This window comes from Macaca thibetana, chromosome 18 (genome assembly GCF_024542745.1).
Source record: "Macaca thibetana thibetana isolate TM-01 chromosome 18, ASM2454274v1, whole genome shotgun sequence".
NCBI classification, from domain to species: domain Eukaryota; kingdom Metazoa; phylum Chordata; class Mammalia; order Primates; family Cercopithecidae; genus Macaca; species Macaca thibetana.
In genome coordinates, this window is record NC_065595.1 from 30,822,774 (window position 1) to 30,845,720 (window position 22,947).

At 42.5% G+C, this 22,947-nt stretch overlaps 1 protein-coding gene and 2 non-coding genes across 3 annotated transcripts in view; 1 reads left to right on the forward strand and 2 right to left on the reverse strand.

Annotated features, from left to right (window-relative positions):
• Nucleotides 1–9,615: 9,615 nt before the first annotated feature.
• LOC126941588 (small Cajal body-specific RNA 18) lies at nt 9,616–9,698 on the reverse strand. The gene has a single exon (XR_007721372.1). It is a non-coding gene; the product is annotated as a small Cajal body-specific RNA 18 (non-coding RNA).
• An 84-nt stretch (nt 9,699–9,782) lies between these two features.
• Nucleotides 9,783–9,926, reverse strand: LOC126941592 (small Cajal body-specific RNA 17). Its single transcript, XR_007721375.1, has one exon. It is a non-coding gene; the product is annotated as a small Cajal body-specific RNA 17 (non-coding RNA).
• Nucleotides 9,927–10,119: 193 nt separating this feature from the next.
• ACAA2 (acetyl-CoA acyltransferase 2) overlaps nt 10,120–22,947 on the forward strand; it is a 28,938-nt gene continuing 16,110 nt past the window's right edge. The window contains exons 1-2 of the mRNA XM_050767761.1: nt 10,120–10,575; nt 22,004–22,170. Of these exons, the coding sequence (XP_050623718.1) occupies nt 10,560–10,575; nt 22,004–22,170 (183 nt within the window). The 5' untranslated portion in view covers nt 10,120–10,559. The remainder of the gene's footprint in view (nt 10,576–22,003; nt 22,171–22,947) is intronic.

Here is a 22,947-nt window from a genome sequence, read left to right on the forward strand (position 1 = left end):
GGTTTGAACTCTGCATTAGATGTCTCTTTAATTTTTTAATATTTAAAATTTAGTTGACGCTTTTCTCACCAGGTGCCTTTAGCGGTTACTAAGATAACTGACTTATCAATTGTTTCTCTGAAATAAGTGTTGCTGTGGGAATAATTTTAATGTTCAATGTGATATCATGGGGAGTTTTGTCTTTTAAAACATTAGAAGCATTTTAAATATTAAGAATCAAGTATTTATAGATCAAAAACTTGTGTTTTAAGTATTATATGGGACCTGTTTACTTATAGTAAATGTGTATGTACACGAGTTGTTGAAGCCGACAACATATTACATCATGAATTTTCCGTATGCCCTGATAGTTGCAGTTAGAGTTCCAGTACCTGTAGGCTCACCTGGGAGGCAGATTAGACCCAAAGGTAGATGTTTTTCCCTTTTCCATGAAGCATGTCAGTGGGAGTTACTTTCTTTGATTTCCCTAGTACTAAATTTTAAGGCTTTTGTAAAAACAAAAACAAAACTAGGAGCTTGGAACATTTAAAAATCAACGCTGCTACCATCAATTCATCAAATATTTACTTAGAGCTTTCATACATTAAGATTCCAGTAACCAATAAATTAGAATTCATTTATTCTGCATAAAGTAAATTTTCATACACTTGACCTACTAAGACAGCAAGGGTGTCCTAAATTGAGGCATTTGTATAATGCCTACATAACTAAACGGTCACTAAAATGGGACAGCATGGGGCAAGACCTTGTAGTTCTTCACAGAATATTTGTGGTCAGTTTCTCCAATTTGCTGCATGAGCCAAATAACCATAATTCACTTTTTATACCCACTGGTGCCATAATTAGAGAATTAGAGGGTGTAGACAGAGGTTAATGCCAATGACAAACCCAGGTCATTAGATAGAAAAGATTGTTTTTCAAAGAAAGAAAGTTTCTAATTCTAACAAAGGGGATCAATCAGAAATGAAACTAAGCTACTTTCTAAAGTGACACCGTATCAGAATAATCCAGATTTGAATATAACATTTTGCCACCAACTGACGTTTAGATGAAGGAGTGCCTCTCCGAAAGAGTTCAGATCATATTCAGGGGTGAATCTAACACCGTGGAAGAAAGACTACTGATGAAAATATTTTTCCACTTTGCACAAATCTGTAAACTACACGTTTGTTTATAGAAAAATGCTTGTAATAGTCACTGTAATATTTAGCTGTGGATAAAAATTTGTGGAAATAAATACTTTTGAATAAAGTGGTGTGCCAAATCTAAATGAAATTTAAAACTCTGCAGCTACAGGTTGACAAAGTTTCTTTGTAATGCTCTCTTGAGGAGCTTCATTATGGGGCCTATATTCTAATATGTGTCATGATCATTTAAACCAGAGGTCAGCATCTTACAGTCCAAAAGCTGGCGGCAGGGAGAGACTCTCAGATAACAAGGCTTATTGAGTAATTACTTTAAAGCTATGGAATTAAAGGCAGTTTTGGTGTAGGCAACGACAAGTAGATCAGTGAAACAGAATAGGGAGTGCAGGGATAGACCCAATCCTATGTATATCATAGCATACAGTAGAGATGGCATGAAAAATCAGTGGGAAAATAGTCACAAGATCTGTATGGAGGAATTTGTAAAATATAAGTGAAAAACGATGACAACATAAAAATGGAGAAATAATTAGGTACATGGATTCAAAGACTCCATACCACTAAAAGTTTGTCAGTTGTCCCCAAGTTGATCTATAGATTAAAAATCAAAATTTCAACTGTTCCTATGTGAAAATTGACAGTTCATTATAAGATTTATACGGAAGAGCAAAGGCCCATGGATAAGGAAGACCCTCCCTGAGAAAGTGGGAAGCTTTCCTTAGCAGGCATCGAGACTTACAAAATTTCAGTAATTAAGATGTGTGAGAATGACAGACATGGAAATTTTTTTTTTTTTGAGATGGAGTTTCACTCTTGTTGCCCAGGCTGGAGTGCAATGGCATGATCTCGGCTCACCGCAGCCTCCGCCTCCCAGGTTCAAGCGATTCTCCTGCCTCAGCCTCCCTAGCAGCTGGGATTACAGGCATTTGGCACCACGCCCGGCTAATTTTGTATTTTTAGTAGAGACAGAGTTTCTCCATGTTGGTCAGGCTGGTCTCAAACTCCTGACCTCAGGTGATCCGCCCGCCTCGGCCTCCCAAAGTACTGGGATTATAGGCATGAGCCACCGTGCCCGGCCCTGGACATGGAAAAATTGAGCAGTGGAACAGAATAGCCCAGAAACTGAGCATCTATGTGGAAATACTGATACGTTTTTTCTTAACTAGCACACATCAGAATCACCTGGAAATCTTTAAAAAAATTTACACCCAAATGTATGGAATAAGACATCTCCAGAGATGGTGCCCTTCCACACCCATTGTTAACCTGACCCACCTAAAAATATACAAGAAGACATCTCCAGGGATGGTGCCCTTAAGCACCCATCATTAGAGACCACCATGGAAATATTTCATGATCCAGAAAAATGGTCACAGTATAATTAGTCCTCAGCGTCACTGATAGGTTCTAGGAAATCACGAGTATAAACAAAATAACATGACACCAATTTTAACATAAGCTAGTTGATATAAACAGTTCCTACAGCATATTTATGATCATACAAACAACACCAAATTTTTTTTTTTTGAGACAGAGTCTTGCTCTGTTGCTCAGGCTGGAGGGCAATGGTAAGATCTCAGCTCACTGCAACCTCTGCCTCCTGGGTTCAAGTGATTCTCCCTCCTCAGCCTCCCAAGTAGCTGGGATTACAGGCATCTGCCACCATGCCTGGCTAATTTTTTTGTATTTTTATAGAGATGGGGTTTCACTATGCTGTCTATGCTGGTCTCAAACTCCTAGCCTCCAGTGATCCGCCTGCCTCGGCCTCCCAAAGTGCTGGGATTACAGATATGAGTCACCATGTCCAGCCAAAACATCAACAAACTTCTAAATAAAGACCAAAACACTTCTAGTATTAAACACTGAAATGAAAGCTATACATACATTTAAGAAAGATTAATAAAAACAAATGAGAAAGTTGCCCACTTATTCCATTTCAGAGTCACTGAGGGCCCACCTCTCCTGGCAGCTCAGGGTGCCTGGACGGGACCCCATCCTGTCACTGGGTGTGCTTACAAACCCACACTCAGACTGGGATCACTTAGACATACCCATTCACCTCACGTACACAGCTTTGGGACATGGGAGGACACTGGAGAATCCAAAGAAAACAGTCATGGGGATCTCACCAGTGGAACGTATCCATGTCTCTATGAATGAGGCAGCAGTCTCAATTCTTGCCACTTCAGAAGAAAGAATTTGAGGGGCGTAGAGCAGAAGGAGAGACCAAGGCAAGTTTTAGGACAGGAGTGGAAAGGCAGGAAAGTACACTGGGAAGAGGGCCAAGTGGGTGACTTGAAAGAGTCAAGAGCGCAGCTTAACCTCTTGACTTGGGGTTTTACATGTTGGCCTGCTTCTGTGGTCTTGTGTTACTTCTCTCAACTCCTGGGATCTTGTCAGGAAGTGGCTGATCACCAGTTTCACATGTTTTCTATCGGGAGACTGCCTTTCTCTGATGCTGGCTGTGACCAATGACTACTTTAGAAAGATAGTTAACAACTGCCTTGACCATCACTGGATGGTCACCCGATGCTCTGGGTGTGTGTGTGGAATGGGGAGCTCTCCCCTGCCCTGCTCATGCCTGACTAGCTACCCACTGTAACAGGGAGAACCTGCAGACTTCCCACACCCAGTGGCCCTGGCCAGGAAGCAATTCTTTTTTTCTCACCGACATTATGTCAAAATGACAATGAATGAAACAATGTTATGTAGGGACCTGCTGTATACTATGCAGTGAAAAGTTGACCTTTGAATCCACCTTCCAACCTAAAGATGGATTCACTTTTTTGAGTGGCTGACCAAAGAATACCCTTACGTGAGGAAAGCCTTCAGCTCATACTCAAAGAGGTTTAGGCCTAGCTTCAAAGCCTCAACAGGAAAACCACATTGGAAAAGAAGCAAATTTCATAAAAGACACACTTAGTTCAGAAAGAGAAAAGCAGCCTGACTTCCAGGAACTGATCTGAAATTCAGAGCTAGGCCTGGGTCATGCTGGAAGCTGGCCTGGTCCTCTCTGCTGGGCCGTGTTGTTGTTTTGCTATGAACAACCTTACAAAACACCAATATCAGACGGAGTCCCTCTGTGACTACACTAAAGTGATATGAAACAAGACTGTAATTTTGCCCAGGCACAAAAACAAGATCACTGTGTAAACCATATAACACCAAATATGCCCTGTCCCAGGTAATATGAGGGAATGTAGCCACTTTCCCAGGTGCAGCTTGAGCCTGGCTCTAATCGGCCCTCCTTCAGGATAAGATGATACTGTGACAGTCAATATGAGGTGTCAACTTGATTGAAGGATGCCTAGATAGCTGGTAAAGTATTGTTCCTGAGTGGGTCTGTGAGTTGTTGCCAGAGGAAATTAACATTTGAGTCGGTGGTCTGGGAGAGGAAGACCCACCCTCAGTGTGGGTGGGCACCATGCAATTGGCTGCCAGTGCAGCTAGAACAAAGTAGGCGGAAGAAGATGGGATAAGCTGGCTTGCTGAGCCTTCCAGCTTTCATCTTTCTCCCGTGCTGGATGCCTCCTTCCATTCCTCCTGCCCTTGGACATCAGACTCCAGGTTCTTCAGCCTTTGGACCCTTGGACTTACACCAATGGCTTGCCAAGTGCTCTCAGGTGCCCTTTGGCCACAGACCGAAGACTGCACTGTTGGCTTCCCTACTTTTGAGGTTTTTGGACCCAGACTGAGCCACTCCGGGTGAGCCTGCAGACGGCCTATTGTGGGACTTCACCTTGTGATCCTGTGAGTCAATTCTCCTTAATAAACTAACTCCCTCCCTCCTTCCCTCCCTCCCTCCCTTCCTCTCTTCCTTCCTTCCTTCTGCCTTTTTTTTTTTTTTTTTTTTTTTTTTTTTTTGAGATGGGGTCACGGAGTCTCGCTCTGTCACTAGGCTGGAGTGCAGTGGCACGATCTTGGCTCACTGCAACCTCCACCTCCTGGGTTCAAGTGATTCTCCTGCCTCAGCCTCCCAAGTAGCTGGGACTACAGATGTGCGCCACTACGCCCAGCTAATTTTTGTATTTTTAGTAGAGACGCGTTTTCACCATGTTGGCCAGGCTGGTCTCAATCTCTTGACCTCGTGATCCGCCCGCCTCAGCCTCACAAAGTGCTGGGATTACAGGTGTGAGCCACCGCGCCTGGCCTTAAACTCCTATATATATATATCCTATTAGTTCTGTCCCTCTGGAGAACCCTGAATAGTACTGATACCCAAAGACTTGTCCCTACTTCCTGACAGTACCCAATACAGAGTGAACCTGTACTTCCTTGGATCCTCCCCAAATCACCTAACCAAACCCCAAATCCTACCACCCTTTTACTGAGATGTGCTGCAGTTCCCAAAGGCACACCCATGATGTACAATCTCCCTTCTTCCAAAGAACATTAAACCCAACTTGTTCAACTATAGGTGTGTTTCTGGAGGTTTCTGGCTGAAAGGCAACAATGGCATTGTCTCCTTCTACCAACATTAGTATTTACAGAGTAAACTTAGATCCAAGGAAGATTTGCCTAAGGTTATGTTACACATGAAAGTCAAGCCAAAGATATAGACACTGCAAATAACCCTCAGACAAGTACAGAAAGAAAAACAAATGTCTGAAGTTTGAGACAGTGCCTTAGAGGTACTGGGAACACATAAAGACTTAGGGTAAACAACATGAGGGAGTTTGGCAAATTGGTGTCTGTATTACTTCCTGTCTACATTCCCTTAGAAGAGGTAGCTGGGCAGACTTGAACACGGCAGGAGAAAATCTCCCCCACCCCACCCAGGAATGTCAAGCGACTATCAGGTGATGGTAAGGCAAGTTGTTAAACTATCTAAAATAATCATTGGTCTCAACTGGTGTCAGGGAAAGACATTCTCCCAGTAGATGGAAAATACTAGAATCTGGTGATAAGCAGCTGCTGGATAAGATTTTGGGAGAGTGGGCTCAAACATGCTCACTAAGAGGCAAAATGGTGGAGTTTAACTGGCATATGAGCTTCCTCTAGGAAAAAGACTGGTAAGGGAAGAATGTCTCCAGTGAGTATGTGCACAACTTCAGTAAACACACCGCACATGCCGCCCCTCCCAAGTGCTGGCAGGCCACTGAGCATGCGGACAGCCCACCCCAAGGGAAGAATCGGAAGAAGTAATGCAAGGCCTAGAACCGTACCAATGTATCAGTCTCCAAATCAAGGGTCAGTTGGCACAGCTGAATCTCTCAAGTTGCCCACTGAGCCCTCTTCCAAGTGTACTTTACTTACTTTTATTCCTGCTCTAATACTTCTTAATAAACTCTCACTCCTGCTCAAAAACTTGCCTTGGTCTCTCACTCTGCCTTATGCTTCTTTCCTTTGAGGAGGCAAGAAGTGAGTTGCTGCAGGCCGGTACGGATTTGCCACTGCAAACAATTTCATTCATCTGATGTTCTTGCTTGGCAACTCGAACTTTCTGAAGAGTTAGTATTCGTTGTAAGAATAAAACCACATTCAACATTTGCCTTCTAATTAACAAAAATTGAAGTTATTTCCACAGCAATTAGATTAACAGTGAGCACACACATAACGTTCCAAACTACTCAAGATCAGCAAATTCACTTGTCTCACTCATTCAGATTCATATACTCATTTTTAAAAGTTGTCTTAGGCCCTACTGACTTGGTCAGCTTTCCCCAGTTTCCATTACTGAAACTTCTAAAGCCACTGCTGCTTAAGCCACTGTCAATTTTTAGTGTTATAGGAAAGCAGGAGAAACTGTGCTTAAGCATAGGAAAATAAGTATAGAAATGATAACATTGCGTTTCTAAAAATACTGAGCATTAAATATCTAAAAGTAGAACATTAACTTTACATCTCATGAAACCCTCCACATCTGGACAAAAATTATAACAATTTTAATATACATATTAAAATTACAAGAATACATACCTGCTTAAATATGATGTAAACCTGAAAAGGACTAAATATTTTCAAAAATAACTTGTTTCAAGCAATTTTGTAGCTTAATTGAAGGACATTTTTTTCTCCCAATTTGTATTTTGAAAGAGTTAAAACCTACAGAAAAGTTGCAAAAATAGAAGAATGTGGTACATGCCTGTAGTCCCAAGCTACTCAGGAGGCTGGGGCAGGAGGATCCCTTAAGCCTAGGAGTTTGAGGCCAGCCCCGGCAACATAGCAAGCAAGACCCCCTCTTAGAAAAAGAATAATGGGCCAGGCGCAGTGGCTCACACCTCTAATGCCAGCACTTTGGGAGGCCGAGGTGGGCGGATCACCTGAGGTCAGGAGTTTGAGACCAGCCTGGCCAACATGGCGAAACCCTGTCTCTACTAAAAATACAAAAATTAGCCAGGTGGGGTGGCACATGCCTGTAATCCCAGATAATCAGGAGGCTGAGGCAGGAAAATCACTGGAACCTGGGAGGCGGAGGTTGCAGTGAGTGGAGATCATGCCACTGCACTCCAGCTTGGGTAACAGAGCAAGACTCTTGTCTCAAAAAAAAAAAAAAAAAAAAAAGAGAATAATAAACAACTGTATATTCTTCATTTGGATTCCCCAGTTCATAATATTTGGCCATATTTGCTTTATCTTTCTCTGCCAGTGTATAGTCATGCACTATCTTTCCTATGTTTAGATGCACAAATACTATTGTGTTACAACTGCCTACTGCCTACAGTGTTCAGTACAGTAACATGCATACAAGTTTGTAGCCTGGGAGCAATAGGCTGTACCATATAGCCTAGGTGTGTAGTAGGCTCTACCATCAAGGTTTGTGTAAGTGAAATCCATGATGTTCACACAATGACGAAATCGCCTAATAGCACATCGTTCAGGATGTATTCTCGTGGTTAAGCAACACATAACTGTATATACACATATGCATTTTTTCCAGTCATTTGAGAGTTAGTTGCAGGCCTCATGATTCTTCACCTGTATATATTTCAGTATGTATTTCCTAAGAACAAAGGACAATCTCCTACATAACTACAATATAATTATCACGATCAGGAAACTTAATGTCAATATTACCATGTCATCTATAATTTATATGTTTCTCCAATTGTCCCAATACTGTCTTTTAGAGTTTTTTTTTAACCCACGTTTTAATTAAGGATCCCATACAATATGTGTCACATCTCTAGTCTCCTTTAATGTGATACTATTCCTATTTTAGCCATTTTTTGTTTTTCACCACACTGATGTTTTTAAAGAGTTCAGTTGTTTTGCAGAATGTACCTCCATGTGGATTTGTCTCATTGTTTCCTTATAATTAGATTCAGGCCAGATGTTTTCAGGAGAAATTCTACGCAAGTGAGATTGTGTTGTCGCTGTAGCAAGGGGAGCGCATGACATCAGTTTGTCTCTTTATTGGTGATGGGACACCATTAGTTCATAATTCGGTGAAGTAATACCCGCAAGATTTCTCCATTGTAAAGGTACCCTTTCCTCTTCATAAGACTTGCAGACTATGTCAATATTCTCTCATATATTTACATGTTTTAACATATGTAAACCTTTCACTGAATGGTTTTAGAATCCACTCACTAGTGACATTTCCAATTAGAGAAAACACAGTACATTTGTAAAGACCTACTGATGGTGATCTGCAGTGGGAAATTGTGATACTTAACCTTTCTTAAATATGTAGAGGGCAAATTGAAAAGTGTGTATGAAAATGAACACTCTATACATGAGCAGCATTTTTTTTTTTTTTTTTGAGACAGAGTCTTGCTCTGTCACCCAGAATGGAGTGCAGTGGCACTATCTCGGCTCACTGCAAGCTCCGCCTCCCAGGTTCACGCCATTCTCCTGCCTCAGCCTCCCCAGCAGCTGGGACTACAGGCGCCCGCCACCACGCCCGGCTAATTTTTTTGTATTTTTAGTAGATACGGGGGCTTCACCGTGTTAGCCAGGATGGTCTCGATCTCCTGACCTCGTGATCCCCCCACCTCAGCCTCCCAAAGTGCTAGGATTACAGGCGTGAGTCACGGCGCCCGGCCTATACATAAGCATTTGTGAAGCTTGTCTAAGATTTGTACATTTGATTGCGTGGGTATTTTGCCTTAAAAAGAACTGTAAATGAATAATGTGTGCTGATGTGTTCATGGGTGTAGAGTACTAAGGTCTGCGTTAAAAAGATAAGATGGTTTGATGGAAGAACAGGTGGTCAGCAATATAGCAAAATGTTAACAATTGGGTCGATATGCGTCCACTGTACAAGTCTTCCCACTTTTCTGTAAGTTTGAAAGTTTTCATAATACAAATTTGGATTTTAAAAAAACCCCACACTGCAAGAGTGTCACCAAAGCGTTTGAAAAGCAGGATTCTAGAGGGGGCACTCGCTGACGACTCAGAAAAACCGTCCATGACACCCACCACCCCCACGCACTCAAAGAAGCCCTCGCTAGGCAACCCGGCCCTCCGAACCCTGGTACCGAGGGGCTCTCCGCTTCTCCCTTGCCCCGGCCGCCTCCTGCTCGCCCGGCCTCAGTCTGTTCTCAGAACACACTCCATCACGTGGTTCCCATAACTCAGATTGCGCAGTGGTCTCGTCATCATCGGCCAGGGCTCACAGTGACCGCGGCAGAGGCCTCCCTAGACCTCCCTCCCGTCCAGCCTCACCTGCTGCCCCCTCTCCTCACGCCCCCGCTCCAGGTCCCCTGGCCCCACTTCGCTCGCCACGTTTTCATAATCCTCTCAGGCTCCGGGCAAGCTGCGCCGCCCGCAGTGGGACCTGATCATATAAGGAAAATACTACGGGCTCATCTGGGGGCTGCAATAGGGACCCGAAAGCGCCCTAGCCTACTACACTCACCGCACCCCAACTGCCGCCCACCTCTCCGCCCACCTCTCCGCCCAGCCCTCAGTACAGCACCCGAGCGCAGTCGCGCGTCCAGATCGGCGACCAGAGCCTCTGCCCAGCGGACTGCGCAGCCGCCCGCTCCAGCCAATCCCGTCGCGCCTCCGCCGCGCCCCGCCCCCAGGACGTTCGGTTCCGCCCCCAGCTGGCGACCGCCAGCGCGCCAAGTTCCTCAGGCCTGGGCTCCTGCCAGGTGTTTAGGGTTCTGGCGGAGACCAAAGGGAACAGTCATTCCCTCTCGGGGCTGGGATATGATGGGTGAGAGGTGTCAAACCAAATTCTCTCGGTTTGGAAACGGAGAAAATCTAAAAACGAGGACGTGAGGAAAGAGTCAGCCCTCAAGACGCGTAGTCGTCTACCCGAGCCCCGACCCCCGGGCTCCCTCGGGCTAGGGTGAGGCGGGCAGCCACGCGTGGAGTAGGATCATCTTACGCGGGAAGTAGGTGAAAGGGCAGGGGCGTGGCTCCCGGGGCGCCACCCACGCTTTTGAAATCTGGGTGACTGCAAGTGGCCGCTCTGCGTCCCCCAGACCAGAGACCCGCGCCGCCGACGACCCAGCCGCAGCCATGGCTCTGCTCCGAGGTGAGCGCAGCCCCCTCCTCTCCTCGCCCCTCGGGGTCCTGCCCTCCCCCGGCCAGGCTTCCGCTTCCGGCCGCCGCGGAGAGTCGGGGGTCGTGGGGTGAAGTTCACTCAACCTCCTCGGTTTTGGAGCGGAAGTGATAAAAACCCAGCCCGAAAGGCTTGTTTGGGTTAAGGAGAAAACCCTTACTTGTAAGACGCTAGCGACAGCGATTTCGATGCAATTTCCTGTTGACTTGAGACCAAAGTTTGCTTGCATGTGACCTTGGAGGTCATTCCTTTCTTCGCCTAACAGTGACCCCATTAGTTCGAGTCCAAGTATTAGGAAAAATGGGGCGGCGCCATAGGCCGCCGGCGCTTGCTGCGGGGCAGCTGCACACAGGAGCCGGCTGCTGGGCCTCGGTGGGCAGGGCTCCCCGAGTGAGTCGGTGGCGTGGCCTGGCCACAGAAATGGTAGCTGGTGTTCTGCTGGAAGACCTGCCCTGCTCCCTTTTCCCTTCTGTTGCTTTAGTTTAGAGCAGTCACTCTATACCTAAGCTCTAGGGTTATGAACTTGTTTAAAACAACTGTGTAATAAACTCCCTTTTCAAAACAAATGGGCACAATCAATGGAATCTTACTTTAAGGATATACCGAGACGGGCGGATCACGAGGTCAGGAGATCGAGACCATCCTGGCTAACACGGTGAAACCCCGTCTCTACTAAAAACTACAAAAAATTAGCCGGGCGAGGTGGCGGGCGCCTGTAGTCCCAGCTACTCGGGAGGCTGAGGCAGGAGAATGGCGTGAACCCGGGAGGCGGAGCTTGCAGTGAGCTGAGATCCGGCCACTGCACTCCAGCCCGGGCGACAGAGCGAGACTCCGTCTCAAAAAAAAAAAAAAAAAAGGATATACGTGTCGAAGAGCATTCAGGTGGAACACGTATCGAGGCCCTGAGACAGGAAAAAGCTTGGCAGGATCTAAGAACCAAGCATTTTGGTGCTCCAGGGCCCTGTGAACTCTGTAAGAAGGTGGGATTTTGTTCCAAATTCAGTGGAAGGCAATAGGGGGATTTAAAGCGGGGTAATGACAGGATCTGATTTCCACTCTGTCCGGATTTGGGGCGGTCTGTGTAATGGCGAAGAGACCATTTAAGGATCTATTGCAGAGGTCCAGGGAGCAGCAAATGATGGCTTTGACTCGTGTGGGGCAGTGTAATTGGGGAGAAAAGGGGAGGGCTGAGTTGAGATAGATTTGGGGTGGTTTTGTTAGAAAGTAGATTGGGTGTGGTGGAGTAAATATAAGCAGGAAATGTCAAGAATGATGAAAAGTGCCTGGTTTGATGAACAGTGTTCATGATGGATGCCACTTACAGAGTGAGGAAAATTGGGAAAGGAATAGATGTGGAAAGAAGGATTGAGCATTCAGTTTTAGGCAGAAAACTTTTTGGTGCCTGTGAAGCAGCCAAGTGGAGATGCCAGCTAAGAATTGGTTAGGGGGATCTGAAAGTCAGAAGAACCAAAGTGGCATGGGAACAAATGAAGGGAAAAATCGGTATTCTGGAACCAAATGCAGTGTTTACAGTTTCCTGCAACGTGGATTTCATTTGCCAGTGCCCTTCCTGACTGAATTTACTACGTTTACTTCATAAAGCAGCATGGTGAATTTTTTTTAGACGAGGCATTTCCACTTCATTTAAAAGGTGCATTGTCATGAGCTATCTTCTTAAAAAGGAAATAATAGTTTTACTGATGTCATTTTAATATTTTATCAGTGGTTCTTACCCTTTCTTGTAATACAGACCCATTTGAAAATTTCACAAATACTATGAACTCAGAAAGGAAAAAAATGCACATTGACATCTGTATTAAGGAAGTAGAAAGTTTATAAATTTCTGGTACAGTTTACTGTAGTGTTAGAGCTAGTGATCGTATTTTTTTCCATTTCCTTATCATAGCAATTAGGACGCTCATGTGGAGAGAGGTAAAGTGGTTGTGTATAATAACACAGGTAGTTAGTGGCTGTGACTAGAACCCAAGCCTTGAGCTTGAAATAGTGATGTTACAGGCCGGCTAGAATCATTAAAGATAGGCTTCTCTCAAGCAGCATACAAAGTGTTTGCAGGGTGGGTGGGAAGAAAGAAGAGCATGTGACTGATTATAGGGAAAAGGACACATTTGAGTTAAAATTTGTTAAGGATTATCATTAATTTGTCAGATATCACTCAACAAGAAGAACAGTTCTAGGTTTTTATTAGCTCCCATCCTAGTACTTGGCAGGAGGTTTTCACTTAGATCTTAGCTCTCCTACTGCTCCTGACTTTGTTGGGAATGTTTGTGTATTTTTTCAAGGCGAGTGGGCAGGGCTGCTAAATTACCTTAATCCTGAAACACCGGGATAATTTGCCCTAGTTGCTGCCTGAAGTCGCTGGTACTAAGTGAATATTTACCTAACAATGTGATAGAAAGGTAGAGCTGTTTCTTTCCTAGTGGTGCTTTTCCTGTACTGTCAACTCAGCACATCTTCCCAGGCCCTTTCTTGGAGCTACTTGGACTCACTACACTCTGGGTTAATATGTCTCTTCACTGTCTTTCGGTCTTGGGAAATTTTTAGCCTCTGAATTTTCAGGGTGTTTTACAATAAATGAGATTTCAGTTTGGTGTTAAAGATTGTTAAGTTTTAGACCTTTTAGTATCCACGTAAAATTGACATCAAATGAAAATTGACATGGCATACAATTTATGAAATTAAAAACCTTTAAACCTTTATAGTCTTTGTATCTGCGCATCCCAGATTTTTTGTTAAAATATTTAATAATAGTAAAAAATTATTTTTTAAAATAGAGAAACCCAGTCTCTACAAAAAATCAAAAATTAGCCAGGCATGGTGGCACTCACCTGTAGTCCCAGCTACTGGGGAGGCTGTGGTGAAGGATTGCTTGAGCCCAGGAGGTTGAGGCTGCAGTGAGCCGAGATCACACTACCGCACTCCAGCCTGGGTGACAGAGTGAAACCCTGCCTCCAAACAAACAAAAAAAAACCCAAACCAAAAATATATGATTGAGAACATTTTCTCTGTTCAAAATAATTGTATTAGTTCAGTTAAGGCCTTACTTGAGCTAAACTTTACAGTCTGGGAGCATCAAATAAGAAGTAATATAGATAAAGGGGAGGTTCTTTTTTTGTTTTTATTTTCCCACGCACACCCTTTCCTTTGTAGATATTGCATATTTCACTACTAGCACGCCGTCTCACAAACGCTTTCTTAGAATATGAGACATAGGGGAGAAACTCATAAAAGGAACTTTGTAGAGAGACAAATGAAATTAGACTCTATTGTTTCTGAGGAGAAGTTGGGGTCATTTCCATGTGTGCAATATGTCATTTTTATTTCTGGATGTTTTATGTATTTTTGTTATCTTTGGATTTCAAAAGTTTCACAATGATGTGCCAAGCTGCAGGGGAAGGGGGTGTAGAGTGCTATGTTTGGTGTTTATTAGAGTTGAGGTTTACTAAGCTTTAATCTATAAATTTATGTTTTTTATCAAATTTGGACATTTCTTCTTTATTATTTCTGCAAATGTTTTTTAAAACCCATTCTCTGTCCTCTCCTGTGACTGTAACTTGTTAGTCCTTGAGGTTCTGCCCATGTCTTTTTACTTTCTGACTTTAAAGAAAAAATTAACAAACTTTGTTTTTGAGCAGATTTAGGTTTTACAGAAAAATTGAGCAGAAAGTGTGGAGTATACCCTATGCTCCCTCGTCCTGTCCATTTCCCCTATTATTAACATCTTGCATTAGTGTGGTACATTTGTTACAATCGATGAGCTAATATTGGTACATTATTATTCACTGAAGTTCATGTTTTGCATTCAAGTTCATTCATTGTATTATATAGTTCTGTGGGTTTTGACAAATGTGCAGATGACTGATGTCAGTATTATAGTGTCATACAGATTAATTTCACCACCCTAAACATAATCTGTGATTCACTTATTCATCCCTGTCTCTGAACCCCTGGCAAGCCCTGATCTTTTTACTGTCTCCATAGCTTTGCCTTTTCCAGATATCATATAGTTGGAATCATATAGTATATGGCCCTTCCAGACTTTCTTCTTTCACTTAGTAACATGCATTTAAGATTCCTTCTTTTTATGGTTTGATAGCTCACTTCTTCTTATTGCTGAATAATATTTCATTGTATGGCTGCACCACAGTTTGTTTATCCATTCACCTGCTGAAGGACATTGTTGCGGGAAGTCAGGGACCCTGAGCGGAGGGACTGGCTGGAGCTGTGGCAGAGGAACATAAATTGTGAAGATTTCATGGACATTTATCACGTCCCTACTAATATTTTTATAATTTCTTATGCCTGTCTTACTTTAATCTCTTAATTCTGTTATCTTCGTAAGCTGAGGATGTACATCATCTCAGGTCCACTGTGATGATTGTGTTAACTACACAAATTCATTGTAAAACGTGTGTTTGAACATATGAAATCAGTGCACCTTGACAAAAACAGAATAACAGCGATTTTTAGGGACAAGGGAAGACAAGCATAAGGTCTGACTGCCTGCGGGGTTGGGCAAAAAGAGCCATGTTTTTCTTCTTGCAGAGAGCCTGTAAACAGACGTGCAAGTAGGAGAGATATGGCTAAATTCTTTTCCCTAGCAAGGAATATTAAGACCCTAGGAAAAGAATTACATGCCTGGTGGGAGGTCTATAAACGGCCGCTCTAGGAGTGTCTGTCTTATGGGGTTGAGATAAGGACTGAAATACGCCCTGGTCTCCTGCAGTACCCTCAGGCTTATTAGGATGGGGAAAAAAACACTCCCTGGTAAATTTGAGGTCAGACCGGTTCTCTGCTCTTGATGCCTGTTTTCTGTTAAGTTGTTTATCAAGACCATATGTGCACAGTTGAACATAGATCCTTATCAGGAGTTTTTGATTTTGCCCTTTGCCTTGTGATCTTTGCTTTGCCCTTTGCCTTGTGATCTTTATTGGCCTCAGAAGCATGTGATCTTTGTTCTCCTTTTTGCCCTTTGAAGCATGTGATCTTTGTGACCTACTCCCTGTTCATATACCCCCTCCCCTTTTGAAGTCCTTAATAAAAACCTGCTGGTTTTGCGGCTCAGGTGGGCATCATGGACCTACCAATATGTGGTGTTAGGCCCAGCGGCCCAGCTGTGAAATTCCTCTCTTTGTCTCTTTGTACTCTTTATTTCTCAGACCGGCTGACACTTAGGGAAAACAGAAAGAACCTACATTGAAATATTGGGGGTGGTTTCCCCCAATAGGACATCATGGTTGCCTTCAAGTTTTGACAATTATGAATAAAGATTTGTGTGCACATTTTTGTTTGAACATAAGTTTTCAAATCATTTAGGTAAATACAAGAAACATGATACATATGGTTAGGTATGTTTAGTTTTATAAGAAACTGCCAAAGTGTCTTCCAAGCTGGTCATACCATTTGCATTCCCACCAGCAATGAATGAATTTCTGTTGTTCCACATCCTCACCAGCATTTGGTATTGTCAGTGTTTGGGATTTTAGCCTTTCTAAAATCCAAAAGACTAATAGTTATGTAGTAGTATCTCATGTTGTTTTAATTTGCAATTCCCTAATGACATATGATGTTGAGCATCTTTGCATATGCTTATTTGCCATCTGTATATCTTCTCTGGTAAGGTATCTGTTCAGATCTTTTGCCCATTTTTAAATTGGGTTGTGTGGGTTGTTGTTTTTTTGTTTTTTTTTTTTTTTAATTGCTGAGCTTTAAGAACACTTTGTATGTTTTGGATACCAGTCCCTTATCAGTTAGGTGTTTTTATAAATACTTTCTCCCAGTCTGTGGCTTGTCTTTTCATTCTTTTGACAGCATCTTTTGCAGAGCAGAAGTTATTTATTCATTTGTTTTTAGAGGGTCCCACTCTGTTGCCCAGGCTAGAGTACAGTGGTGTGAACACGGCCACTGTAGCCTTGACCTGCTGGACTCTAGCAGTCCCCTCGCTTCAGCCTTCCAAGTGGCTGGGACCACAAGCACACACCACCACGCTCGGCTGATTTCTTAATTCTTTGTAGAAACAGGGTCTCATCATGTTTCCCAGGCTGGTCTCAAACTCCTGGGCTCAAGCAATCCTCCCACCTCGGCCTTCCAAAGTGCTGGGATCATAGGCATGAGCCACTGTACACAGCCAGAAGTTTTCAATTTTAAGAAGTCCAGCTTAAGTTTTCCCTTCATGGATCCTGCTTTTGGTGTTAGATCTAAAAAGTTATCACCAAACCAAAAGCCATGTAGATTTTTCTCATATGTTCTAAGAGTTTTGCATTTTATATTTAAGTCTATGATCTCTTTGTTTTCATTTCTGTTTTTTTTAGGTAAGAGGTCTCACTCTGTCACCCAGGCTGGAGTGCAGTGACTTGATTGTAGCCCACAGTAGCCTTGAACTCAGCCTCCTGAATAGCTGGGACTACAGGCACATGCCACTATACCCAACTAATTTTTTACATTTTTTAGAGATGGGGATCTTGCTGTATTGCCCAGGCTGATTTTAAACTCCTATCCTGACACAGTCCTCCCATCTCAGCCTCTTGAGTAGCTGAGATTATAGGCTTGAGCCACGAGACATTTTTGCCTGGATTCTTTTTGTTTGGTATATGGATGTTTTGTTGTTGCAGCACTATTTGTTGGAAAGACTATCCTTTTTCCAGTGAATTGCCCCTCCTCCTTTGTCAGACCTTGAGGTTCTGGCTTTGTTTTTTAATCTTTTTTTTCATCTGTTCTTCAGATTGGATAATTTCTATTTATCTTCAAAGTCGCTGAATTTTTCTCCTTTCATTTCTATTCTGCTGTTAAGCCCATCCAGGGAATTTTTTATTTCAGTTATTTTTCAGTTTTGGAATTTCCATTTTGGATTTTTATAGTATGTATTTCTTTGCTGAGATGTCATGTGTTTTATTAGGAGCATATTTTCCTCTACATCCTTGGGCATAGTTATAATAGGTAGCTATTTTAAAATCCTTGTCTGCTAATTTCAGCATCTGGGTCTTCTTGGGGTTGGTCTCTGTTGATTGTCTTTTTTCTTGAAAATGAGTCATATTTTTTGTTTCCTCATATGTGGATTAATTTTGAATTGTATTATGAACATTGCAGATGAAACATTGTGGAGACTGGATTCTGTTGTAATCCTGCAGACAGAATTGACTTATTCATTGGTTGGCTATTTATTTTTTGTACGCAGAATCACCCCCATGCACCCCCATGATAAACTGTGTCTCCCCTTGTAGTGGGCAACAATTTAAATCTAAGTTCAGTTTTTTAAGGCTTGGCTTAGGTGCTTGTGGTCTGACCTACACATAAACGGCTAAAGAGTCAGCCAAATATTTTGGCAGAGTTTATATGTGAAATTTGGAATCTCCCTCTATGGTGCTCCTCTTTCCCAGATTCTCCTTCACTTTCTAGTGGCTGTGCTTACCATGAACTTTATTCTCTGATTCTTCAAGCCAGTAAGACTGTGTGTTTCAGAGTTCTAGCCATTCCATGCATCACGGATTGTTAATCTTCAAGTTAGTTGCTATAAATAAATTGGGCACTTACCCTGTTCTGTTCTCTTCCTCTAAGTATCAACTCTTCTCCTTACCTGTCTAGTTTTGTTCATTTCCAAGACCTGCAGGTAGTAGTTGTTCTCATATATTGTCCTGAGTTTTTCATTGTTTTCTGTTGGAGGGTTGGTCAGATAGGAGCATAGCAGGCCATGACCAGAAGCAGAACTAATGAAATTAGGAGGAAGGCATGGAAAGAGGAAAGAAGAATGAAATAAAGCAACCACTGATAGAACAGGTGCAGTAGCTCATGCCTATAATCCTAGCAGTTTGGGAGGCCAAGGTGGGAGGATTGCTTGAGCCCAGGAGTTCGAGACCAGCCTGGGAAACATAGCAAGAGCCCATCTCTACAAAAAATAATACTAAGTAAAAATTAGCCAGGTGTGGTGGCACACACCTGTAGTCCTACCTACTTGGGAGGCTGAAGCAGGGGGATCACTTGACTTGGGGAGGTCAAGGCTGCAGAGGTCGAGGCTGCAGTGAGCTGTGATCACACCACTGCACTCTAGCCTGGGCACAGAGCAAGACTTTGTCTCAAAAAAAAAAAAGAAAACACTGATACAAAAATAGGCAGAGACTGTTAAGGTAGGAGGATGAGAAGAAACTTGAAAAGATTCAGGAAGGCATCATGGTACAGAATAACCCATTTACCGGAACAAAACATTTGTAATGCACCCAACTAGTATTTATGGCCTTTTGTAACTATCTGAATTTGTATCTGTAAAAAGCTGAGTGGATCTGTTCTAAATTATAGTTATATATATTGATATATATATATCTGATATTCCTGATATTCCTTTAAACTGCAAATTTCTCGAAGTAGGAATGAAAAGAGAGGTTGAAATAGAAATATTTTAGGCTAGGTCTGGTTTGTTTGATGAAAGAGATCATAGACATAAATTGGAAGATTATACTTAGATACCAATAGTGGTATAATGCTTGAATAGTCTAATTTGTAGGTCAGTATCTTATCACAAACCCATTGCCAAAAGTCCCATAATTTCTTGACAAGATGTGGAAATGTGCACTTAGATTGTTTTGGAGAGAATAAAGTTAGTATATGCAAAGTGCTAGCATGAAGTCTATTGCATAGTAAGTGTCCCTTCTATGTTAGCTATAATATTTACCTTGCAGAGTTGTTGGGAAGATTAGCTTTTGTGTGGAAAGTGATAAAATGTCTGGTATTTAGTAGACGTCTAATGAATGTCAATATGATGAAATGGCTATAACTGATGCTGCTTACTGATATGCCAGTTTTGCACTGTACAACTCTAATGATGATGAGTGAGTACCACTCACGTCATAATCATATATTTGTATAGTCACAAGTTTTTTTGGCAGATGGTAGTAGGTGATTGGGAAGGGATGATTTTCATTTATTCATACAAGGACACCGATTTAACTAATAGTGATGCTGCAAATGTATAGTCTTAGTGTGTATTAATAGATGTGTAGATAATTCCTCTGTATTCTTTGTGTTTAGATAAAATGCATGCTGTTTTGTTGTATTCTAAGGGACACATTTTAATAGGATGTTGGCAAACTACAGTGTCTTTAGAGGAAAGCAGTCAGAATTAATGTCAAATGAAGAACTATTGAAAGAATGCCTTTAATGTACCTGAGATGAGAGTTACTGGGTTTGGGGACTTACAGGTTAGCTGACTTCAGATACTGGAGGTGGGGGATACACATGTAGAAGGTAACCTGTTTTGCCCATTTTTTTTCTAAGAGTAAAAGATAATAGTGTTGTACCTGAGCGAGTTAGAGAAACGCCACATTTTGAGACAAATTTAAGAGTCCTTTATTAGCCGGCGACCGAGAGACGGCTAACGCTCGAAATTCTCTCCAACCCGAGGAAGGGGCTTGATTTTCTTTTATACTTCGAGTTAGGAAGGGGAGGGGGAGCTCAGTTGCAACAATTCTACAGAAGTGAAAACATGTAAAAAAGTTAAAAAGACAAATGGTTACAGAGAAACAAACAGTTCCAGGTGCAGGGGCTCTAAATCTTTCATAAGATGTTATATATGTGTGCTCTGCCGGACACAAACCCAAGGCTTTATGGTGTTATCTCTTGAGCAAAACCCTGGGAACTTGTACATTGTTTGCTTCAGTACCTTATCCGTTAATTCGACTCTTTGGTATGAAGGAGTCCTTGAAACCTTGCAAATAACGGAGCCAAATGGAGTTTGTCCTCATCCGGCTGTCTCAGCTAAGGAAGAGCTTATTCATGTGGAAACAAGGCTAGGTGATTAAGGGAGAAAGGGAGAGTCTAAAAACAAAGTTAGTAAAAAACAAGGTTAGGTATTCTAATAGTTCACCTTATTATTTGCAGTCTGTAACTTGAGTCATCCTGTGACTCTAGAACTGGTGGCATATGTAATTCAAATTCAAAGCAGCATATATTCTATAAACTACATCGCTATCTGTGTTGGTGCTTTTGGATAGAACTAGAATTGGTGGATGGAAGACTTTGTAAGCTGAGTTAGTTCAATATAAAGAAATATCATTCGTTGGGGCTGGGAGCAGATGGCTCACACCTGTAATTCTAGCACTTTGGGAGGCCGAGGCAGATGGATCCCCTGAGGTCAGGAGTTCAAGACCAGTCTGGCCAACATGGTGAAACCCCGTCTCTGCTAAAAATACAAAAATTAGCTGGGCGTAGTGGCAGGTGTCTGTAGTCCCAGCTACTTGGGAGGCTGAGGCGGGAGAATCACTTGAGCCCAGGAGGCGGAGGTTGCAGTGAGCCGAAATCGCACCACTGTGCTCCAGCCTGGGCGACAAGAGTGAAACTCTGTCAAAAAAATAAGCAATATCATTAGTTTATGTTGTCCATTGATCAGCACACTGCTTCATGCAGTAGAGTATGTCCTCCTACTGAAAGTTTTCTGGCAGAGGTTTAGAGAGAAGCTTTTGTTAGGAATTTTTAGAGGGAGTTCTTAATAGAGTGAGTGGTTGACCTCAGACAACCCTAAGGCACCTTCTAGTTTGGAGATTCTTTTATTGTAATACTAGACAATATACTCCAGCACATAGAAGGATTTTAGTTCTCAACAAATGTTTCTAGCATTGTGAAGCATCAGAGAACAAGAAAGTTGTCTAACCAGAATGGCTTTACATCACAGTGTAGCAGGACGAGCAGCAGTCAAAACTCCTCAGACACCGGCTTAAAGAAGGAAGAGGCTTTATTTGGCTGGGAGCGTCCGCAGACTTGCATCTTAAGAGCAGAGCTCCCTCAAAAAGAAATTCTTGGCCCTTTTAAGGGCTTACAACTCTAAGGGGTCCACGTGAAAGGATGGTGATAGATTGAGCAAGGGTGGGGAATGTGACTGGGGGCTACATGCATAAGCTAACACAACAGAAAGTTTTGCAATGCTTTTTCATACAATGTCTGGAATTTAGAGATAACACAAGTAGTTTAGGTCAGGGATTGATATTATTATTGTTATTATTATCATTATTTTAACTACCAGGGCCGGGTGGTAGCACTAGGCCATCTGACTATTTATCTTACTTCTGTTTCTTTTTAACTTTTTGCTTTTTTCTTTTCCTACTGTCTTATAAACTAGGCAAGGGGTGGGGGGTGGTGCACAGGAGAAGTGGTGGTCTCCTTCCTTAACAGCATGCAGTGCAGTTCTTGGTACCTGCACGTAGGTAAAGATCAAACTGTCAAACTGGTGATCCTTAAGACTCTGCTTCCGTGGGTGTGACTTCTTCTAGGTATTATTGCCTAACAGAAATTTCCGTCATCTAATTTTAAATTGTGTAAGGTTTCACGGTGAGATTATTTGAAGCTTTTAGAGGTATTTACTAATCTGTGATGGCTTACAAATCTCTTCTTGTTGCAATAGGTGTGTTTGTCGTTGCTGCTAAGCGAACGCCCTTTGGAGCCTATGGAGGTCTTCTGAAAGACTTCACTGCTACTGACTTGTCTGAATTTGCCGCCAAGGCTGCCTTGTCTGCTGGCAAAGTTTCACCTGAAACTGTTGACAGTGTGATTATAGGCAATGTCGTGCAGGTTAGTAGGGTAAAGGAAGGTGTTCACTCCTATTGCTTGTTTGATCAGTTTCTAAAAATAATTCCTTTAACGTATCATAATGGTAAACAAGTTAATAGTTATAGACCTTTTTTTTTTTTTTTGGGATGGAGTCTCGCTCTGCTGCCAGGCTGGAGCACGGTGGTTCAATCTTGGCTCACTGCAACTTCTGCCTCCCAGGTTCAAGCGATTCTCCTGCCTCAGCCTCCCGAGTAGCTGGGATTACAGGTGTGCACCACCAAGCCCAGCTAATTTTTGTATTCTTAGTAGAGACAGGGTTTTACCATGTTGGCCAGGGTGGTCTCAATCTTTTGACATCGTGATCCGCCTGCCTCGGCCTCCCAAAGTGCTGGGATGGATGACAGGCGTAAGCCACCACTCCCAGCCAATAGTTACAGACTTCATACATTCGTAATTTTAGTAATTTCTGTGACTCCAGAATCAATGTCATGCATAATTCAAAGCATCATATGTTCTAGAAACTGTATGTCTATCTGACTTGGGATGCATTTCAGTGCTTCCTAAATAGCAGATTGACTTCCTTGGCTTACTTGAAGTTAACTGATTTTCTCTGTATGCCACCTTAGTAAACCCAAGCAATACAGCACACCTCCCCTAATTTTCTTACACATTGTAGGAGCTTGATCAGTGTTTGTTGTAAGAAATAAGATGCTTCCTTACCCTCTGTCTTGCTATGTGTGATGTACAAAATCAATCACTCATATGCAGGTAATTGAAAATTCAGAATTCCTTTAAAGT